This window comes from Leucopleurus acutus (genome assembly GCF_964270905.1).
Source record: "Leucopleurus acutus genome assembly, chromosome: 19".
In the NCBI taxonomy this organism is placed as follows: domain Eukaryota; kingdom Metazoa; phylum Chordata; class Mammalia; order Artiodactyla; family Delphinidae; genus Leucopleurus; species Leucopleurus acutus.
The window spans coordinates 52,624,982-52,642,997 of NC_139161.1; the positions used below are offsets into that span (position 1 = coordinate 52,624,982).

An 18,016-nucleotide genomic window follows, 5' to 3' on the forward strand; every position below is an offset into this window, starting at 1 on the left:
AGAAGCCCGCGCACCGCAACAAAGAGTAGCCCCCACTCCCCTCAACCAGAGAAAAGCCCACGTGCAGCAACAAAGATCCAATGCAGCCAAATATAAAATAAAAATAAAACTTTATTTATTTTTAATTTTTTATTTTTTTGCGGTACGCGGACCTCTCACTGTTGTGGCCTCTCCCATTGCGGAGCACAGGCTACGGACGCGCAGACTCAGCGGCCATGGCTCACGGGCCCAGCGCTCTGCGGCACGTGGGATCCTCCCGGACCGGGGCACGAACCCATGTCCCCTGCGTCGGCAGGCGGACTCTCAACCACTGCGCCACCAGGGAAGCCCCTAAAACTTTATTTTTAATAAAGTTACTCTGGAAGAGTAAATGTGCAAGAATAGTCAATAAAAGTTTGAAATAGGTTAGTAACAAGAAGAGGCTTTGCCCTTTAGGAAATGTATTTTAACACTATAATAACTAAAGCCGCATATTTCTGGTAGAATAGACAAATAATTTAATGGAACTTGAAATGTATAGAGAATTCAGTGTGTGGTTTTAGTGCCATTTCAGATGAGATAAGTCTTTTTCACTAAATGGTATTATGACAATTAGATATCCATTTGGAGGGGAAAAATTTAGATATTTGATGAGTTTACTAATCTAAGTGGTGAAAAGTTTTTTAGAAAAACATTAGGAGAAAATGTGGGGAACATTTTTATTATGTTGCAGTGAGGAAGCCCAAGGCTCCCCCCGAAACCACAAAGTTGAAGAGATAAATGTCACACTGGGAAGTACAACATATATAAGAGAAAAGGTGAATATCTATAGTGTATAGTGCCCTTGCAAATTGGTTAAAGACAACCCAGTAGAAAAAAGTGCAGAGATTAAACAGATCACTTCCAGAAAAAAAGATTCAAATGACTCTTTGATTAGGGAAACAAAAATTAAAACAAAGTGACTATCAAATTGGCAGGAAATCCAGAAATACTTGTCTAGATGTTTTAAGGGTATATGTCCTTTTAGCATTGTTTATATTGATGAAAAATTGGATATAATCTAAACATCCAACGGAGATATTTGTGGTATCTCCACTTTACCCACAGTTTGGAATACTATACTGATTTTTCATTGAGCGTATACTGCTTTGTAATATCAAAACCCAAATGTAAAGGGAACTGCAAGAGTAATCACTCACCTTTTATTTTTCTCTAGCTATACCAAACGGCTTTGGTACCAGTCCACTGACTCCTTCAGCTAGGATATCAGCACTAAACATTGTGGGGGACCTCTTACGGAAAGTAGGGGTAAGCCTTTAATTATTTATCACTAGATGTTTCAGCTGCCAAGGTAATGAATTATTTCTTAATTTGCAGCGAGGGAAGATAAAAGGATACCTTACTGTGTTAAAGTCTGTAATTAAGCTGAGAAGCAAGAGCATACAGTGACCAGCTGAGACTGTGAACACCTCCAGGGCTCAGCCTTGCCAGTGCCTCTGCAGAGGGTCCCTGCGCTTAGCTCCCAGGTTCCCACTGGGCCTTCTTCATGTTCCCCATGGCTGTTACTAAAACATCGTGATTCCTCCTACTTCCTCTAAGGCTGTATGTCTTTTTTTTTTTTTTAGGCTGTATGTCTTATACCGCCCTCTGATCCTTTTCTTTGCTCTGCCTGCTGTCCTCCTGGTCATCCCCGGGCTTTTTCTTCATAGGACTTCCGCATTGGCTCATGACATGAATTTCTTCTCTTAGTCATACACGTCTTACTGCTGCTTGACCCCCTCAACTCCTGTGCTGTCTCCTTGGCTCTAACCTTGCATTCCAGAACATTTCGGCTTTTGGAATATTAAACTTGGTTTTGTGCTTATTCAATTTTTTACTCTGTGTAATACCTACTCTTTGACTTTATCGAGAGCAGTACTCTTGTTTTGATTTTTCGCTTATCTCTTGCTTTCACTTTGTTCCTACGCATCTGTGATCCACGGATCTCTTACTCTGCCGTTGTTGACTCATGGGCTCTTTGGCCATGGAGGAGACCTGCAGCCTGGATCAGTCAAGGAACTGGATTTCTTTCCTGCATCCAGATCGCAGGAAACAGTCATATGACCTTGTGGATTTTTAAGCCACTATAAAGTTAACATTTCTAGCATTAGTCAGTTTTCTTTCCTGTTTCCCTCAGTGACTTTTCTCTTTTCAATAATCTACCCCTGAAACTTCCCACTATCCACTGCCCATTCACTTATTTTTGTGTGCGTGTGACTCTGAAAAAAGCAGAAATTGCATTATACTTTACACAAAGAAGAAATGGGAGGCCAAGATAGAAGGTCCTATTGTTACCTTTTCTGGCTCATAAAATTATTGTCTGACCGTCAGATTAACTCTAAATCTGCATTTTAAAGTTACTATAAAAAGTAATGTGTACAAATCATTCATACATAGAGTAATCTTCCCTTACTCCTAACATAATTTCTTTAACCTAGCTGTCGTAAGAGTTGCGTTGTAATAGTGTAACCTATTTGTTGTAACCTATAACTTGAAGTAATGTGCTTGCTTTTCAGTATCTTAACAACTTTAAGCAAAAAGATGAGGAATTTAACTTACATCCTCCTAATTTTTTATTTTTCTGTTGGTTATTTTTATAACTTTAAATAACATGCTTAAACCTATGTTTGTGAATTTATTAGACTGTATCTCAGCTCCCTGTTGTGTGTGTGTGTGTCTCTGTCCCTTCTTGAGCTCTCCATTGGTTGGTTCTGAAAATTAGTCAACAGCACCTAAAATATTATGCCTACATGTGTATTATTTACTGAATAATCATAGAGGAGGAGCTGGGCTCTAGGGCTGTTTTACTTGTGCTGCTCAACAGGTGTTTCAAGCATTTTGTTCTTTACCTATTATTTACTCAAAACCATATTAGGTTTTTTCATATTTGTATCACAGTTGACATGTATGTCTTTTTCTTAACATTTTTTAAAATTGGCCATCTTTTTTATTATTTTCACTGCAAAACAATTTTTACAAGAGCACAATAAAATAAATAAAAAGAAAAAAGCTAAAATCCTGTCATTTCAATGAATTCAACCATTTTTATTTTTTAAAATTACATTCAGCCTTTGTATGCATATATAATTTGTATATCATTGGATATTTTTGTTATCATGGGTCTTACTTAGCATTTCTGATTACCTTTGTTTTCTTGTGGAGGGAAGAAACATACACTTTCTTTGCTATATCTTGTGTCTTCCGGCTTCTTATTTACTGAGTGCTCTGATATGCTTCTAGGGCTGCTGCACTGCTGTCAGCCTTGAATTTCTCTTCATTATACTCTTGGGTTAGTTCTGCCTGTTCTGGACCCCATGTTGTCATCTTTGTTCCCTGTTTTGCTTTAGTACCTTAAGTAGTTTATTTAGAAATGGTGCACGAAAGTTGAACTTAGAGTCCTTGCATTGTTTACACATTCAGCAGACAGTTTGTCTTTTAAGGTGTCGTTAGAATTTTTGGTCTGCTGTTATCCTCCAGCCCCTGCATACTTTTATGAATATTTCATTTTCTACTTCTTCACACTACTTTGTCCACTGACTTCACCTGGAAGCCCCATTCCCACTCTTGCATCCTCTTCCACTGAGAAATCAAGGCCATCTATTTAAACTTTGTTTTCCTCTCTTAACCTTCTTTTAGTACTCTCCTATGATTACCTCTGTGGCTGTTCTTCCTTTTTATCTCAGTGGTAAAAGTATCACATTCCTCCCATGGCTAATTTTGTCCCTGTGTGCTTTGGATCTCATTCCTTCCAGCCTTCTCATCTTATGTCTCCTGTATCTTCAGACTTTTACTATATGTTTTAATATTTATATGCAATATTTATATATAATGTATTACATATATATACTTTATATTTACTATTTATACTTTATATCTAATATTTATATATTACATATTATACACTTTTTAAACCTTAAGAGCAAAAATAAAAGCAGCTATTCTTTCCTTTTACCCTGCGTCTCTCTTTAGCAGTCATTCTGTTTCTCTTTTCCCTTCCCAGCCAAGTTTTTGAAAGCATGTCTCCATTTATTGTTAGCATTTTTGATGGCACACACACTCCCAGATAGCCTAGTCTGGGCTATGTTTCCTGCTCACTCCACTCAGATTGCTCACTGATGATCTCAGTGCTGTCAAATCCAAGGGTTGCTGTTCTGTCCTAATTTTACTTGAAACATTCAACACTGACTTATTTTTTTGAAATGGCCTTCTTTTCTCTGCTTTTCTGATGCTGTGTCGCTGTGTCACGTCTGCTTGCCTTCCTGCCTGTTCCTGTTGGTCACCTTGTTGGGTCTTCATCTGCCCACCCTTTCGGTGTTGATTTTGCTCAGAATTCTGTCCTTACCTTTCTGATCTTCTTCACAACCACAGTTTCATCTCCTACTTGGTGTGGATATGGTCTGAATCTTGATTGCTAGGCCACTGTTTTTGACTGCCAGACCCAGTGCTTGCATTAGGCTGTCTCACCGACACCTCAGATACAAGTTGTGCCTGTTATATGATAGATTCTCAGCAAATATCAGAACAAATAAATGAGTGTCTTGAATATAGGAAATTAATGGCTCTCAATTTTTATTGTGTATGTGTCTATTTAAGAAGATGCTGAAAAAATGCTTATTCAGAGCTTGTCCTACAAGGTCACTACCTCTCCTCCTTCTTCCGTTGTTATTTTACTAGGTCATGGTACTTTTGTTTTAAGAAAGGAGAAGAGAAAGAAGTTTCAGTCTGTTTCTGTTGCTCTGTCTTAATAGCTGTTGTTGAAATTATGGGGGGAGGGTTCTCAGAGTGGAATGTGTTATCTGTGGATTTAATTTTTTTAAATAAATTTATTTTATGCATTTATTTTTGGCTGCGTTGGGTCTTTGTTGCTGCGTGCGGGCTTTCTCTAGTTGCGGTGACGGGGGCTGCTCTTCATTGCGGTGCGTGGGCTTCTCGTTGCGGCGTGCAGGCTTCTCGTTGCAGCGTGCGGGCTTCTCGTTGTGGTGGCTTCTCTTTTTGTGGAGCACAGGCTCTAGGCACATGGGCTTCAGTAGTTGTGGCATGTGGGCTCAATAGTTGTGGTGCATGGGCTCAGTTGCTCCTCAGCATGTGGGATCTTCCTTGACTAGGGCTCAAACCCACGTCCCCTGCATTGGCAGGCAGATTCTTAACCACTGTGCCACCAGGGAAGTCCCTGTGGGTTTAATTTATCTATGTATTCCACATTCCTTAGTGTCATGGATAATAGGATTGGACTATTTTTTGTCTTTTTCTTTTTTCGGGGAGAGGGGTTTGATTTGGTTAAGTGTTTGTGGGAAAGGGGGAGTTGGTGATATTTGTGAGCAATGGAAATTGATGAGAAACTTCTGTTCTCTTCATGTCATCTGTTGGTTTGTAGAGCCTGGCACTGACCAGGTGTTGTGGTGACAGGTGCTAAGCAGGCAGTCAGTTTAGAGGTAAATGCTAACGGGCTGGTGTCATTTTCAGGTGAATTATTTAATTATAGACGAAGGGTATTAGACGTTTTACAGTGTGCTCTCAGAAGTAGAGTAGCATTTAACTTCATGTGAGGTGTTGTAAATGAACTTATCCATTCTGATACAGTAGAAATGACTAACCTGAAGCCCTAAATAAAGAATCGGCCGCTTTAAAAATTTTTCAAGTGATGTTTTTGCATTCTTTAAAATGCTTGCTCCCAAAACACACACACGCACACACCCAACTAGCCAACTAACAGTCCACAACTTAGAAAGAAACAGTGGATAGGGCCAAGAGACCTGGGATACCTCTCTGTATACTGTGCCACATTTTTCTTAGTTGTAAGGTGAGGATTATATCTGTATCCCTCAGTAACACTGAGAGAAGTGTATATTCTGAGTTCATTAGAAAGGGAGTCAGCATAAATATTCCCTCTTTCTATTAGAAAGGTGATTGATATGGCTTAAACAGCCACCATTATCAACTGAGAGAATAAGATTTGAGTCTTGAAATAGAAATGGTTTGAAATGCAAATTTTTATGTGCAGCTACTGTTTTGACAACCAAATCATTCCTTCTTCCTTTTGTAGGCTTTAGAATCCAAATTAGCAGCTTGCAGGAATTTTGCAAAGGACCAAGCATCACGAAAATCCTATATTTCAGGGAATGTTAACTGTGGGGTGATGAATAGCAACGGCACGAAGTTCTCTCGATCAGGGCACACGTCTTTCTTCGACAAAGGGTAAGTCTTGGAAATTCTAAACGTTAATTTTTTGGGTAGTGAAGTTGCCCATTATTAATTGAGCTTGTTGAACTTTGAACAGATAAACTCAGTTTGATAAACCTACCTGAAGCATTATCATTGAGATCTTAGGGGACATGAAGTCTGTTGTCTTCTAGTCCCCATGGAGTCTGTTGCCCTGGGAACCCTGACTCTGAAGCTTCTGTCCTGGGAAGCAGACTCTTGAAAGGCAGCTGTGTTAGGCTCTGGGGATTTAAAGATGACTGTGATGCAGCCCTTGTGCTCAAGGTGCTTGCAGGCTAGTAGACTTTCTTGGCAAATATTTGTTAAGAGTAGAAGAGAACATGATGGTCATGTATGTGTGAACTCTTCAACAAACCTTTTGTCTGAAGATTTTAGAAAAATATAAAACCACTGGATCAAGTACAGTTTAGGAGATACAAGTTTTGTATAATGTGAAGATGTTTTTTGGGGAATTGAGAATTAAAAAAAATTGTTGTAAGATTAAAGCAGTGGTACATCCTTAATACAAAAAATATGTCAGTTGGTACAGAGTATATAAAGTAAAAAGTGTTTTCCGTTTTCACACTGTTTTTGCATCCTTATAGTTATTCCTAGGCATGTAAAATCATATTTTTATGCATCTGCTATACACTTTTAAAAACTTATGGGCTACTTTATTTATTTAATTAATTTATTTAGTTTTGGCTGTGTTAGGTCTTCATTGCTGCGCGCGGGCTTTCTCTAGTTGCGGCGAGCGGGGGCTACTCTTTGTTGCGGTGCGCGGGCTTCTCACTGCGGTGACTTCTCTTGTTGCGGAGCACAGGCTCTAGGCACGTGAGCTTCAGTAGTTGTGGCATGTGGGCTCAGTAGTTGTGGCTCGTGGGCTCTAGAGCGCAGGCTCAGTAGTTGTGGAGCACAGGCTTAGTTGCTCCATGGCGTGTGGGACCTTCCCGGACCAGGGATCGAACCTGTGTCCCCTGCATTGGCAGACAGATTCTTTTTTTTTTTTGGCTGCATTGGGTCTTCGTTGCTGCACACGGGCTTTCTCTAGTTGTGGCGAGCAGGGGCTATTCATCATTGTGGTGCGCGGGCTCCTCATTGCGGTGGCTTCTCTTGTTGCGGAGCACAAGCTCTAGGCACGCGGGCTCCAGTAGTTGTGGCTTGCGGGCTCTAGAGCGCAGGCTCAGAAGTTGTGGCGCATGGGCTTAGTTGCTCCACGGCACGTGGGATCTTCTCGGACCAGGTCTCGAACCCATGTCTCCTGCATTGGCAGGCGGATTCTTAACCACTGTGCCACCAGGGAAGTCCCTGGGATACTTTAAATACTGCTCTACAATATGCCTGTGGTGACTTATATTGCCAGTATCTTTCCGTGTCAGTACATATTGTTCTACTCAATTAAAAAAAAACAAACCAACAAAATGCTGCATGCATATACTCTTGTATGGGTGTGCCTTGGTCTAGGTAACTGGTTAGGACCTATGGTCTGAGATGCTGACCGTGTGACTTAAGGTAGCTGGTAGTGGAGCAGCAACTGAGGCACCAGTGGTCCCTTGCCACTGTCTCTGCTTTGAGTCATAGAGGCAGCTTGTCCTTGTTCTGTGAAAGCAAAATAGAAATTTTCACAACTTCTTAAAGGAACTTGTATTTTCTGCTTTCCTCAGTGACAGTGGCACATTTATGGAGGCCTTGATTTGATACATAGTCCACTCTAAAAAGCTTTTTGTTGTTCATCCTTGTGGAGTGGAGTGTTCTGGTTTTTCTCTCTCCCTTAAGAGAATTCTACCTTGAAGTATATGTATTTCATTAAGGAGCACATTCTAAAATAATATATAAATCAGGGCTTTCTTTATACACATTTCATTAAAAGCACATTCTAAAATATCAACATATAAATCAGAACTTTATTCTAACCGTTGGGGCTCCTCAGTGGTGGTAAGAATAAAATTAATATTCCGCATGTTTAGGAGTTCCAGGCAACCTTGAGGAGTGTCATTTTTTTTTTTTTTTTTGGCGGTACGCGGGCCTCTCACTGTTGTGGCCTCTCCTGTTGTGGAGCACAGGCTCCGGATGCGCAGGCTCAGTGGCCATGGCTCACGGGCCCAGCCGCTCCGCAGCATGTGGGATCTTCCCGGACCGGGACACGAACCCGTGTCCCCTGCATCGGCAGGCGGACTGTCAACCACTGCGCCACCAGGGAAGCCCAGAACAAATTTTTAATTGTATTCTTTCTGTTAAGAATGAAATATGGTTTTGTGGGTTGGCTTTTTCTCAAGTGTTTAGTTTACATGGTAAATGGATTGTGTATGCACACTCAAATATTAACCTGTTCTTGCTCGAGTTACGTTTGTAGTTGCCATCTTCCTGAGGATAACTCTCGTGTGGGTTTTGCTATGTTCTTACTTCCTTGCTGCTTTGCTTTGATTCTGGCTTCCTTTTGGCCTGCCTGGCTTTTTACCTCTGGCCTTCCTTCCTGCTCACCTGGTGACTAGATAAAAACCATGATGGCATATACCTGCTGCAAAAGGAAGGGGTAAATATCCCCACTCCCAGCTCCATTATTAGACCTGGCTGGTTAAAAGCATAAATGACAGTTCTTGTAGAAGTGTAGCTTGTAGTTTCAGCATGAGAAGAAGCTTTCCATTTAAAAAAAGCCTTTGGCTCTAGAACTTGCCTGCTGCCTCTCACTCCAAGGAGTCTGTCTGTAGCACTGTTACTGTTTGGGAGAGTTTGCCAAAGTTGGTTTGCGTGCGTGTGCACGTATTGAATGTGTGTGTATACACTGTGCGCTCCTGCTTCCCTCAGAATCTTGAGATGAAGCAACGCCTTACCACGTAAACATAAAGCCTTATTGTTATGTATTGCTTTATGGGATTTGAAAATATTTTGTAAGTTCTGATTAGTTGAGGGCTTCTTGGAGTCAGGATTTTATCTTGTCTGATCACTTCAGTCCCTAAAATGCGGGTTACTGGGCCTACTTCCCTTTTGTTGCTGTTTCCTCCAACTGCTACCAGCCGTTCATATCACTCATCCAAAAGGACACCAGTTCACATGCAGTGCAGTCATTTGAGTTCTCTCAAAAATGTTCTTGTTTTCTCCATAGCTTTTGTTTAGCTTCTTACGTATCACTTGTCCTAATTTTGTAAGCCAGTCTGATTTCTTTTGGGTTGGGTGTAGGTGAACGTAAACTAATTTTAGGGCATGGTGTGAAAATAGTATTTGTATTACTGTTTAATATTTTTTCCTTTCTTTTACTAGGCAAGAAAAAGTTATATTTCCCACGTTGTTCATGGGTAACTGAACTTGTTTGCTGTGCTCTTTCATTCTTAATCATGGTGTGTGGTGGAAGACAAGTTAACATTAACAAACTGGTTTTACTAACTGCATGGGGCTGACTGCTTTAACCAACTTCCAGCCCATGAGTGAGCTTTCAAGTTCCTGTTTGATTTGACTGTGCACCATTATTATTGGTTCAGCTGTGCAAAACAAAAACAAGTTAGCTGTAGTGGTCCTGGGGCGGTTGTGAAGTGCTCTGATGGTACTCCTGTTACAGGTGGGAGTGTGGTAGAGATGACGCCAGCCGTCTTGGGGCGGGGGGTTGGGGGTCACTGCCAGGCCCTGGGACCCGCATATGACTGCCTCCACGGGCCTGGGGTGCTTCCTGTTACCCAGTGTCTTCTGTTTTCTCAAAGCAGCGCTAATGATATTGGATTCTTGCTGTGTGGGGACTTTCCTCTGTGCTCACGCTTGTGTTCCCTCAGGACACTGGAATGGTAGATGGGGACGTGTATAAGGGCTGCCTTCCTTTTGAGGAATGTAAATTTCAGTTTGCAGAGCCTGGGCCGAGGACTGGCGCTGTGCTGAGCTTCCATTTATCCATATAGCTGGAAGACTGGGGTCTGGAGTGTGTCTGCCTGCTCTCCTGAATTAGCTCTAGCCCAATCTCTTCCTTTTCTTTCCTGCCCTCTCAGGTGTACCTGTTCTTGCTTTGACAGATTTAGTCCCCATGCTTTATCTATATTGTGTTAAATTTATTATCCTCCTGACCAGCTTCTAAACATGCATTGGTTCTTTTCCCTCTTTCACGTCTTCTGTTGCCATTTACAGCTGACCTTTAGTTCCTTATCTTAGCTGGATTCTCTATTTTTCAGACTCTTAAACTAGATTTTTGTGGTATGATCAGGAAATTTTATAGCTTCTGGAACCTTTTTTACTTAGATGATTCCCAGATCTGTATCTCCATCCCTGCCCATTTTTTCTCCATTCAGTCCTGTGTTGTCCACTGGGACATTGCCCTTCGGCTCTTTTGCTGCTCTCTAAAACCAAATGTGGTGAGTATGGAGATGTTTCTTTTCTTGGAAACCTTTCCTCATTAAACAGCTTTGCGGTTCCCTCAAGGGACCTCACCAGACTGATAATTCTGCCTCTAGGTTCAGCTTTCTCCTTCCTCCTGGTCTTTTACTTACTGATTCTTGACTCCAAGAGGGGAGCGAGGTTAGACCCTGGGGGATTGTTATTCTCTCTCTCCCATAGAACTTTCAAATCCAGAATTCCCATCTCTGTCCACACAGAGAAGCTACATTATCTAGTTTCTTGTTTTCCCTTTATATTTTGGATCGCACTGCTTAGTTTTCCCATTAGAGCAACCTGCAGTGGGAGCACCAACGTGCTTGTTCACTGGAGCCTGTCAGGTGTCCCTGGGCCAGGAGGAAACTGAGAAAGGATAATGGCCTGGGCATCTGGAGGCAGGTTGTGGGCCCAGCTCCCCATTGACAAGCTCACAGGGTGCACTCAGGTGAATGGCTGGACCTTCTCCTGCTTTTGTTTCCTTGGCAGTATAACAATGGGGATGAACTTAACATTCCTTAAAGGTCCATTTCTGAAGATGCAGGAATCTCAGTCCTAAGCCTGCATGTGGAGCCATCCTCACATTTGCTGCTTTTGCACGCCTGTGGGACAGGCGCCAGGTTCTTCTTGGCACCCAGCAGTGCTCCCTTTCTGCCTAGTTTTGGGGACTGTCTGTAGCCCTGCCTTCTGCCATGCTCTGTGCAGCTCGGAATCTGATGTCCACACGTGTAAAGCTGAAGCTGTTTGTGAGGCCTGCCTAGTTAGTTCTCCCTGAGATTCTAGGAGAGGAAGGCATCAGGGCTCTGGGACCAGGCAGACAAATGACAGACAAATGGCTTATTATGTGAGGGCTACAATGGCATGTGGATGTGGGCTCTGTCCCCAGAAGAGGCAAAGGCATACAGCCTTGGAGGATGGGGAGGGATGAGTTAAAGTTTTCAGATGTGATGAAGCTCAAATATCAGACCTCCCCAGCCCAAAGAGAAAAGAGAAAATCTTGAGTGTGCATCACTGAGGTGGAAAATGGACAACAGGGAGAGATTGCACTGGTCAGAGCCCCTTCTGTTGCTCTTGGCCTGTGCGGGTAGCATGATTTCCAACTCAAAATCTATACGCAGGTTAGTTTCTTCAGATGTTAACTGTTCTTCAAAGTAGTCAAGGGTCATTAGTCAAGTCTCTTTGCATGCCTGTTTCTCCAGGAGGTTGCCCTCACCTCTTCAGCGTATGAAACTGTCATCTTGATCTTGGTGGGGAATGTGTCTGTGTTTTGCTTTTTTAAGAGCACCTCTGTCCATGAGTCTGTATTCAACTCCCTGGGCCCCTCTGATGAGTAGGCCGGTGGGGACAGTGGTGGGTACGTGTGGGGCAGTCCGGCCCCTTGCACTTGGTGGCATCTCCCAAGTTGTGAGTGGGACACATTTTCCTAGGAAGTTTGTCAGTGTGGAAGGGCTGCAGTGGTGTCCTGAGAGGGGCTGCAGGCCTTGCACTCATTCCCTCATTGCTTCCTGAGGCTGTGCTGCTGGGCGCTGGGGCTGGGGCGGGGCTGGGTCCTGGCTGCAGGTGCTTGCGCTGGGCGGGGCTGGTGTCTCACAAGGTGGCAGAGAAGCCTACCCATCTGGCTTTGCTTGCTGAACAATTTAAAAAAGTTATTTTTCTCCCCCTTATTTAAGATGTTCCTGTACATTGTAGGAGATTTGGAAAACAACAGAAAAGTATAAAGTAGTAAATAAAATTTACCCACAACTCAGAGGGAAGAAGAGTAACTATTGTTCCATTTTCCTTCTGTAGTATATGTGGGGGTGCGTGTGTGTGTCCACACGTTCTAGATTTAGCTCTGGGTGGTAATGTCTAGCTGTATAAGGGGCTGTAGTCCAGAATATGTACTACTCACTGTTTTGCCTTCATATTATGGAGCATATCCAGTTTGGTAACCTGATGCTTTTTCCACCTAGCGTTAATTACATTCGGAATATTTTCCGTGCTGTTAAGAACCCTGGAATGTGTTTTTAATGGCTGTATGATATTTCATTGTTGGTTTGTACCCTTATTTATTTAGGTAGTTCCCTACTGGTAGACGTTTAACCTGCTCTGTTGGGAAATCAATCAGGGCTGTGGCTGCCACAGCCAGTGTGATGAAGTTGCCGAGAAGGGAGCAGTAGTGTCATCACCCCCAGGACCACAGGCTTCTCAAGTCTCTCACCAGCTCATGCTCTCTAGGCAGCTCTCTCCCCTGGGCCATCAGGATTCTGCTCTAGGCCGGGAAGAGGAATAGTTGTAGAGAGCAAATGAATTTCGCTGTGTGTCGAGTGATTTTAAATGACAGTTTCTCTTTCTCTTCCCTTCCTTCTCTGCTCTGGCCACCCCCACAGGGCAGTAAACGGCTTTGACCCGGCTTCTCCTCCTCCCGGTCTGGGCTCCTCGCGCCCGTCGTCGGCACCGGGTATGCTGCCTCTCAGCGTGTGAGTGCCTGGCCTCCAGGTCGGGGCTCCCGCCCTCCTGCAACAACCCAGGACACCCACGCCTCACCCCTCGGTGCCCGGGCCCAGCTCGTGCCCCTCTGTCTGCCTCCCCACGGCTGGCAGAGGGCAGGCTGCATGCAGTGGCGGCTGCTGGGCCCTGCCCAGCCCCAGGACTCTGCGCGACATCAATACTGGCTATTTTCTCTTCTCGCCGTAGTGCCGTTGGTTTCACATGATTGCACTTTTGTGGGTCACAAGGTGATACATACACGTATTACTTGGTCACTGGATGCAGAAGTACCCATTCATCACACCTGCCTCATAGCCCCCTCCCTGCTGTACTGATAGGATTTAGTTATGTTTAGGACATTGCAGATCTTCTAGAGGTTCTCCCCCAAATCAGGTCAACGTGTGCTCTCCTCCTGAGCTCCCACCCAAGCATCTCCAGTGCTCATGGATCATGTGTCCCCCACCTCCACCCCCACGGTTTGGGCCTGTTGCTGGCAAAGAGTCAGGAAGGTCACTGAATTAGGGAACATTTTCTGCACCTTCTGGTTTTACTTTAGCAGTTATCATTCCATAGACTAGCCTCCCAGAGCAGCAAAATGCCTGTCTGAGCCCAGGTGGCAGGAGCTTCTGGGACCTGGGCACGTGCAGGGCTGTGCCCCTGCCGTCTCCTCCTCCTCCATGTGCCTGAGACTCGGGGCAGGGAGTGGTGGCAACCTCCTCGCCAGCTCTCTGGTCCTTTGTTAAATGACACCTTCAGAGTGTTTTTGTTTTGTTTTCAGAGGGCCTGTCCAGTTGTGTTAGGAAGGGTTGAGTGGCCTGATTCCAGGGGCTGGCTGGTGCCAGCTCCTGGGGGCAGACTGACCATAAGTGGTTGTCCCTGTGCATCCTTTGATTACTCTCATGCTGCATTTACTGTTTACATTTGTTTTATTGTACATAGGTTTGTAAACATTATTGCCTAAGATATTTGTATATAACTTGGGCTTTGTAGCTTTTATTTATTCAGAACTCATATGGCATGTTAAAGACTTACGATGGTGTCCTACTCTGGGCAGCTGTGTAGGATCATCACGTGGTTAAAAAAAAAGACTCCCCCTCAAAAAAATCTTTTAATGTGGAAACAATAAATTTCACAGAAAAAAAAGAAAAAGGATTGAGGTTGCTTTATTGGGTTTCTGCCATCCTGGGAGAGAAGAGCTGGAGTTGCAAAGCCAGGTTCAAATGTCACTTCTGTTGTGACATGGGACATGGGGATGTGGACAGCAGCTGTGGAATAGGGCAAAGAAAATTCAGGCGGCCTCAGGATGTGTGAACAGGCATTCTCATGCTGACTGTTTTTTATTTATTTTTTTAAAAATTGAAGTATAGTTGATGTCCAATTTTACACAAGTTACAGGTATACAATATAGCGATTCACAATTTTTAAAGGTTATATCCCATTAATAGTTATACAGAGGTACCGGCTGTGTTCCCTGTGTCGTACAGTACATCCCTGTGGCTTATGTGTTCCTCATGCTGGTTCTTGATGCTGGTTTGTGCTCCTAGCTGTGATTTCCAGGAGAGCCTGAGAATAGCCCTGGCCCCGTGTGGGAATCTGGGAGGAGGGACCTGCACTTTGAGGGAGGCAGCTTGCTAAGTCTTGGAGTAACCGCGATGGATCCAGGAGCTGGTCCTCCTGCTGGGCTGCTGTTCATGACACGTGCTGGTGTTCTGGGATTAGAGGTTACTTGGATCCGGGCTTCTCTCCTCATCCCTTGAGAGAAGGTGCCAGATGTTTAGTAGCAAGAGACAGGGTGACTGGACTTGAGGAGCGAGTTAACTGGGGCATCTGTACTAATGTGTCAGATTCTGAGCACTGCTTATAACAAAGAGCATAAACGGAGTAGTTTGTAGTTTGAAGACTATATGTAAATGAAAAGTAAGTGAATCCAGTTCCTAAGTGCATAAGAAACATTAAGGTAGGTTACATTAAACATTTTTTCTTTTGTCAGTATGCAGGCAGGAATAGCTTCTATTAGTTGTTCCTGGAGATTTCATCATAAGTTGACTCAGGAGAGACGCTTGTCCTGGTGTGTGTGTGCTGTGCCCAGCTCTGCTGGCCGAACAGTTGAAAAGAAAACTCCAGGTCTCTTACTGATGGGCAGACTCCCAGCTTCTTTCCCAGCCATCATTGGAAGGGTTGGATTAGATCAGAGGTTTCAACGTTTAGCAGACCTCTTTGTTTATGCAGGAACCCCAAATCTAAAACATAACAAACAGAGCTACTCTGGTTAAAGTAAGGATGAGTTCTGGAGCTTCAATCCTTTTCCTTGGCTCCCCAGCGATTTCTCACTTCCTCTCCAGCTGCACACCCCTGGGATCATCTCACCAGTTGTTACTCAGGCAGTGGCTGGGAGTAGGGCCCTGGCTGCAGGGGCCCACGTGTTATTCACTGATGTCTCACCACTGCTTTGGGTCCAGGAGAGCACAGGCCAGGTCCGTGAAAGTACGGAGTGTGCTGCTAGGCTTATTTCTGGCCCCTTCAGGACTCCCACATAGTTTTGGTTTTTGATAGCTGCAGCAGCCCTTGGCATATGACCCCCTGAGGAAGCTGGTTGATTCCCCAAGCCTCTTTTAGCTTTCTCCGTGGATTCCAGATCTTCCTCCACTTACAGTGGGATTACGTCCCAGTAAACCCACTCATTGTAAATTGAAAATGCGTTTAATACACTTAACCTACTGAACATCATAGCTTAGCCTCGCCTACCTTAAACATGCTCAGATGCTTAGACATTAGCCAACAGTTGGGCAAAATCATCTAACACAAAGCCTATTTGATAATTAAGTGTTGACTATCTCATCTAATTGATTGAATAGTGTACTGAAAGTGAAAAACCAAACGGTTGTCTGGGTGCAGAATGGTTGTAACTGTATTGGTTGTCGACTCTCATGATTGTGTGGCTGACCGGGAACTGCCCTGTCCAGCATTGTGAGAGAGGATTGGGCTGCATATTGTTAGCCTGGGAGAAGATTAAAATCTAAAATTCAAAGCATGGTTTCTATTGAGTGTATCGCTTTTGCATCATGCTAGAATCAAAAAAAATCTTAAACCATTGTAAGTCAGTGGCCCTCTGTATCTGGTTCAAGATGCTGCTTTGTACTTGGCTCAAATAGAGCATTTGCTTCCTGGTGTGAAGGTTCTACTAACTGCTTGCCTGTATAGCTAAAGATCCTCTGAGTGGGTTCTCCTCCTAGGGCTGCTCGATTGCCAGGTTTGCGTGGCTCACACTGAAACCTTCAGGAATGAGCTGAGCCTGGGCTGGGTCCACATGGTCTCCCCTGCGTGGAGGGGGCTGATTTTCCAGGTGGCAAAGGACAGCTTCTTGTCTCCAGATATTTTCGTCTCACCACCCATTCCCATCCCTCGCTCCTGAAACATCTTCCTGCATAAAATAGGAGCCAGCTGAGTGGCCGGAAGTGATACCCCACCAACCCAGTGAGGAGCCAGAAGCCACAGCTGGGGTGTTGAGTCACAAGTAGGCAAGTGGCAACTAGATACAGTGGCCTGGGCGCAGGATGAGCTGGTTTTGCCTCGGTCTACAGATGGGAAGGCGGGCCCAGGGTTTAGGTGACTGGCCTAAGCTCACACAGCTGGTTCACGGAAGAGCCAGGTTTGGAAAGGAGTCCAGTGGTTTTCTGCTGTCTTCACCACCTTGTCAAACTCGAGGCCTCGCTGGCCTTGACTCTGTCTCATGCCTCAGGAGGTGAGCTGATTCTGAACGCTTGGAAGTGATGCGCACGAAGGCGACACAGCCTTTGCAGCGGGAGGAATGCGGCTCATCCACCCTCCTCCTCTCCCAATCTTGTCTGTCGTGTGTGGACTCTGTTTCTCTCAGAAGCTGTCTTGGAGACGCCATTAGCATCTCCTGCGAGGCAAGGTGGAAGCTGGCACCTCTGGGGAAGGGGACATGACCTGGGGTGCGGCAGTGGCTTTAGGGGGCAGCCTGTAGCCAGGTCTCTCCTGCCTGGCCGCTGGTGGGAACAGGGCCTGAGGGGGGGTTGGGTCCAGGCTGTCAGTTGTCCGCACTGTTTGCCTAGAGGATGCTAAGATAAGCCTTTTCTACATTCTGACTTTTACTTCATGGGTTGTTTTTCTCTATATTTGCCTCAAAGTTTGAAACAAATTGAGAGCACTAGCTTGGCCTTTAAAATTTGAATGTGTTTACTGAATTCTTTTCTAAAAATGGGAGCGGGGGCAGGAGGCATCTTTGCAAATCATTTTCCTATGACTTAGAGCATCTTATCTAACAACTGGTCCCATGACTTAAAAATATGATATATGGGAATACAGTAGCCCTTTTTTAATTTTAAGGAAAAACAATCTCTAGTAAATATTAATGTAACAGACTTCTTTTATGAGATAGTGCATGTGAAGAGGCAAATTTGAAAACAGAGCGAAGCTTATGGTGCTGGTGTTTGTGCCACATGGGGTTATGATTTGGAGTCATGCTTTATCCTGCTGCCCACCTGCACCCACAGGAGTTATGTTAGTGTTCGGAAACTGAACAGATGTTTCACTTGTTTACCTGTGGGGTGTTTTCTAATCCGGTATCAAGTTTGCTGCCCCCATTGAAATATGGGCATTCTGCTTGGGTCATGATATGCAGGTGGAGGCCTGGGAATGAGGTGCTGGACTGGCAGGACTGGGCAAGTTTTCTGTGCGTGGATCAACAGCGACGTCTGTGTGAGGCTCAGAGCCTTGTCAGTAGATGGAGCTATGAAGCAGTTTTTTGGTTCTAAAAAAAGTGAGTGCTTTAACTGCCCACCCTCCCCAGCAAATCCTGCTGTCACCTAGAATTTAGGGGACTAGGTACACTTTTACATATTGGTGTCACTAAATTAGCCTCTGTAAGTCTTGACTCAATCTAACAATGTGATAAGCTGTAACAGCTCTTCATCTATGGTAGTAAGAACAAACAAAATTGGTCTCAACAGTACTAATATAA

At 44.2% G+C, this 18,016-nt stretch overlaps 1 protein-coding gene across 5 annotated transcripts in view; it reads left to right on the forward strand.

Annotated features, from left to right (window-relative positions):
* NDEL1 (nudE neurodevelopment protein 1 like 1) overlaps nucleotides 1–18,016 on the forward strand; it is a 55,275-nt gene that overhangs the window by 34,932 nt on the left and 2,327 nt on the right. For 3 of the 5 annotated variants that reach the window (XM_082861363.1, XM_082861366.1, XM_082861365.1), the window contains exons 7-8: nucleotides 1,196–1,287; nucleotides 6,062–6,213. In XM_082861363.1, coding sequence (XP_082717489.1) covers nucleotides 1,196–1,287; nucleotides 6,062–6,213 — 244 coding nt within the window. Of the gene's footprint in view, nucleotides 1–1,195; nucleotides 1,288–6,061; nucleotides 6,214–9,474; nucleotides 9,510–12,932; nucleotides 14,605–18,016 lie in introns of those variants that run through there. The other 2 variants (XM_082861367.1, XM_082861364.1) reach the window with 2 other exon arrangements.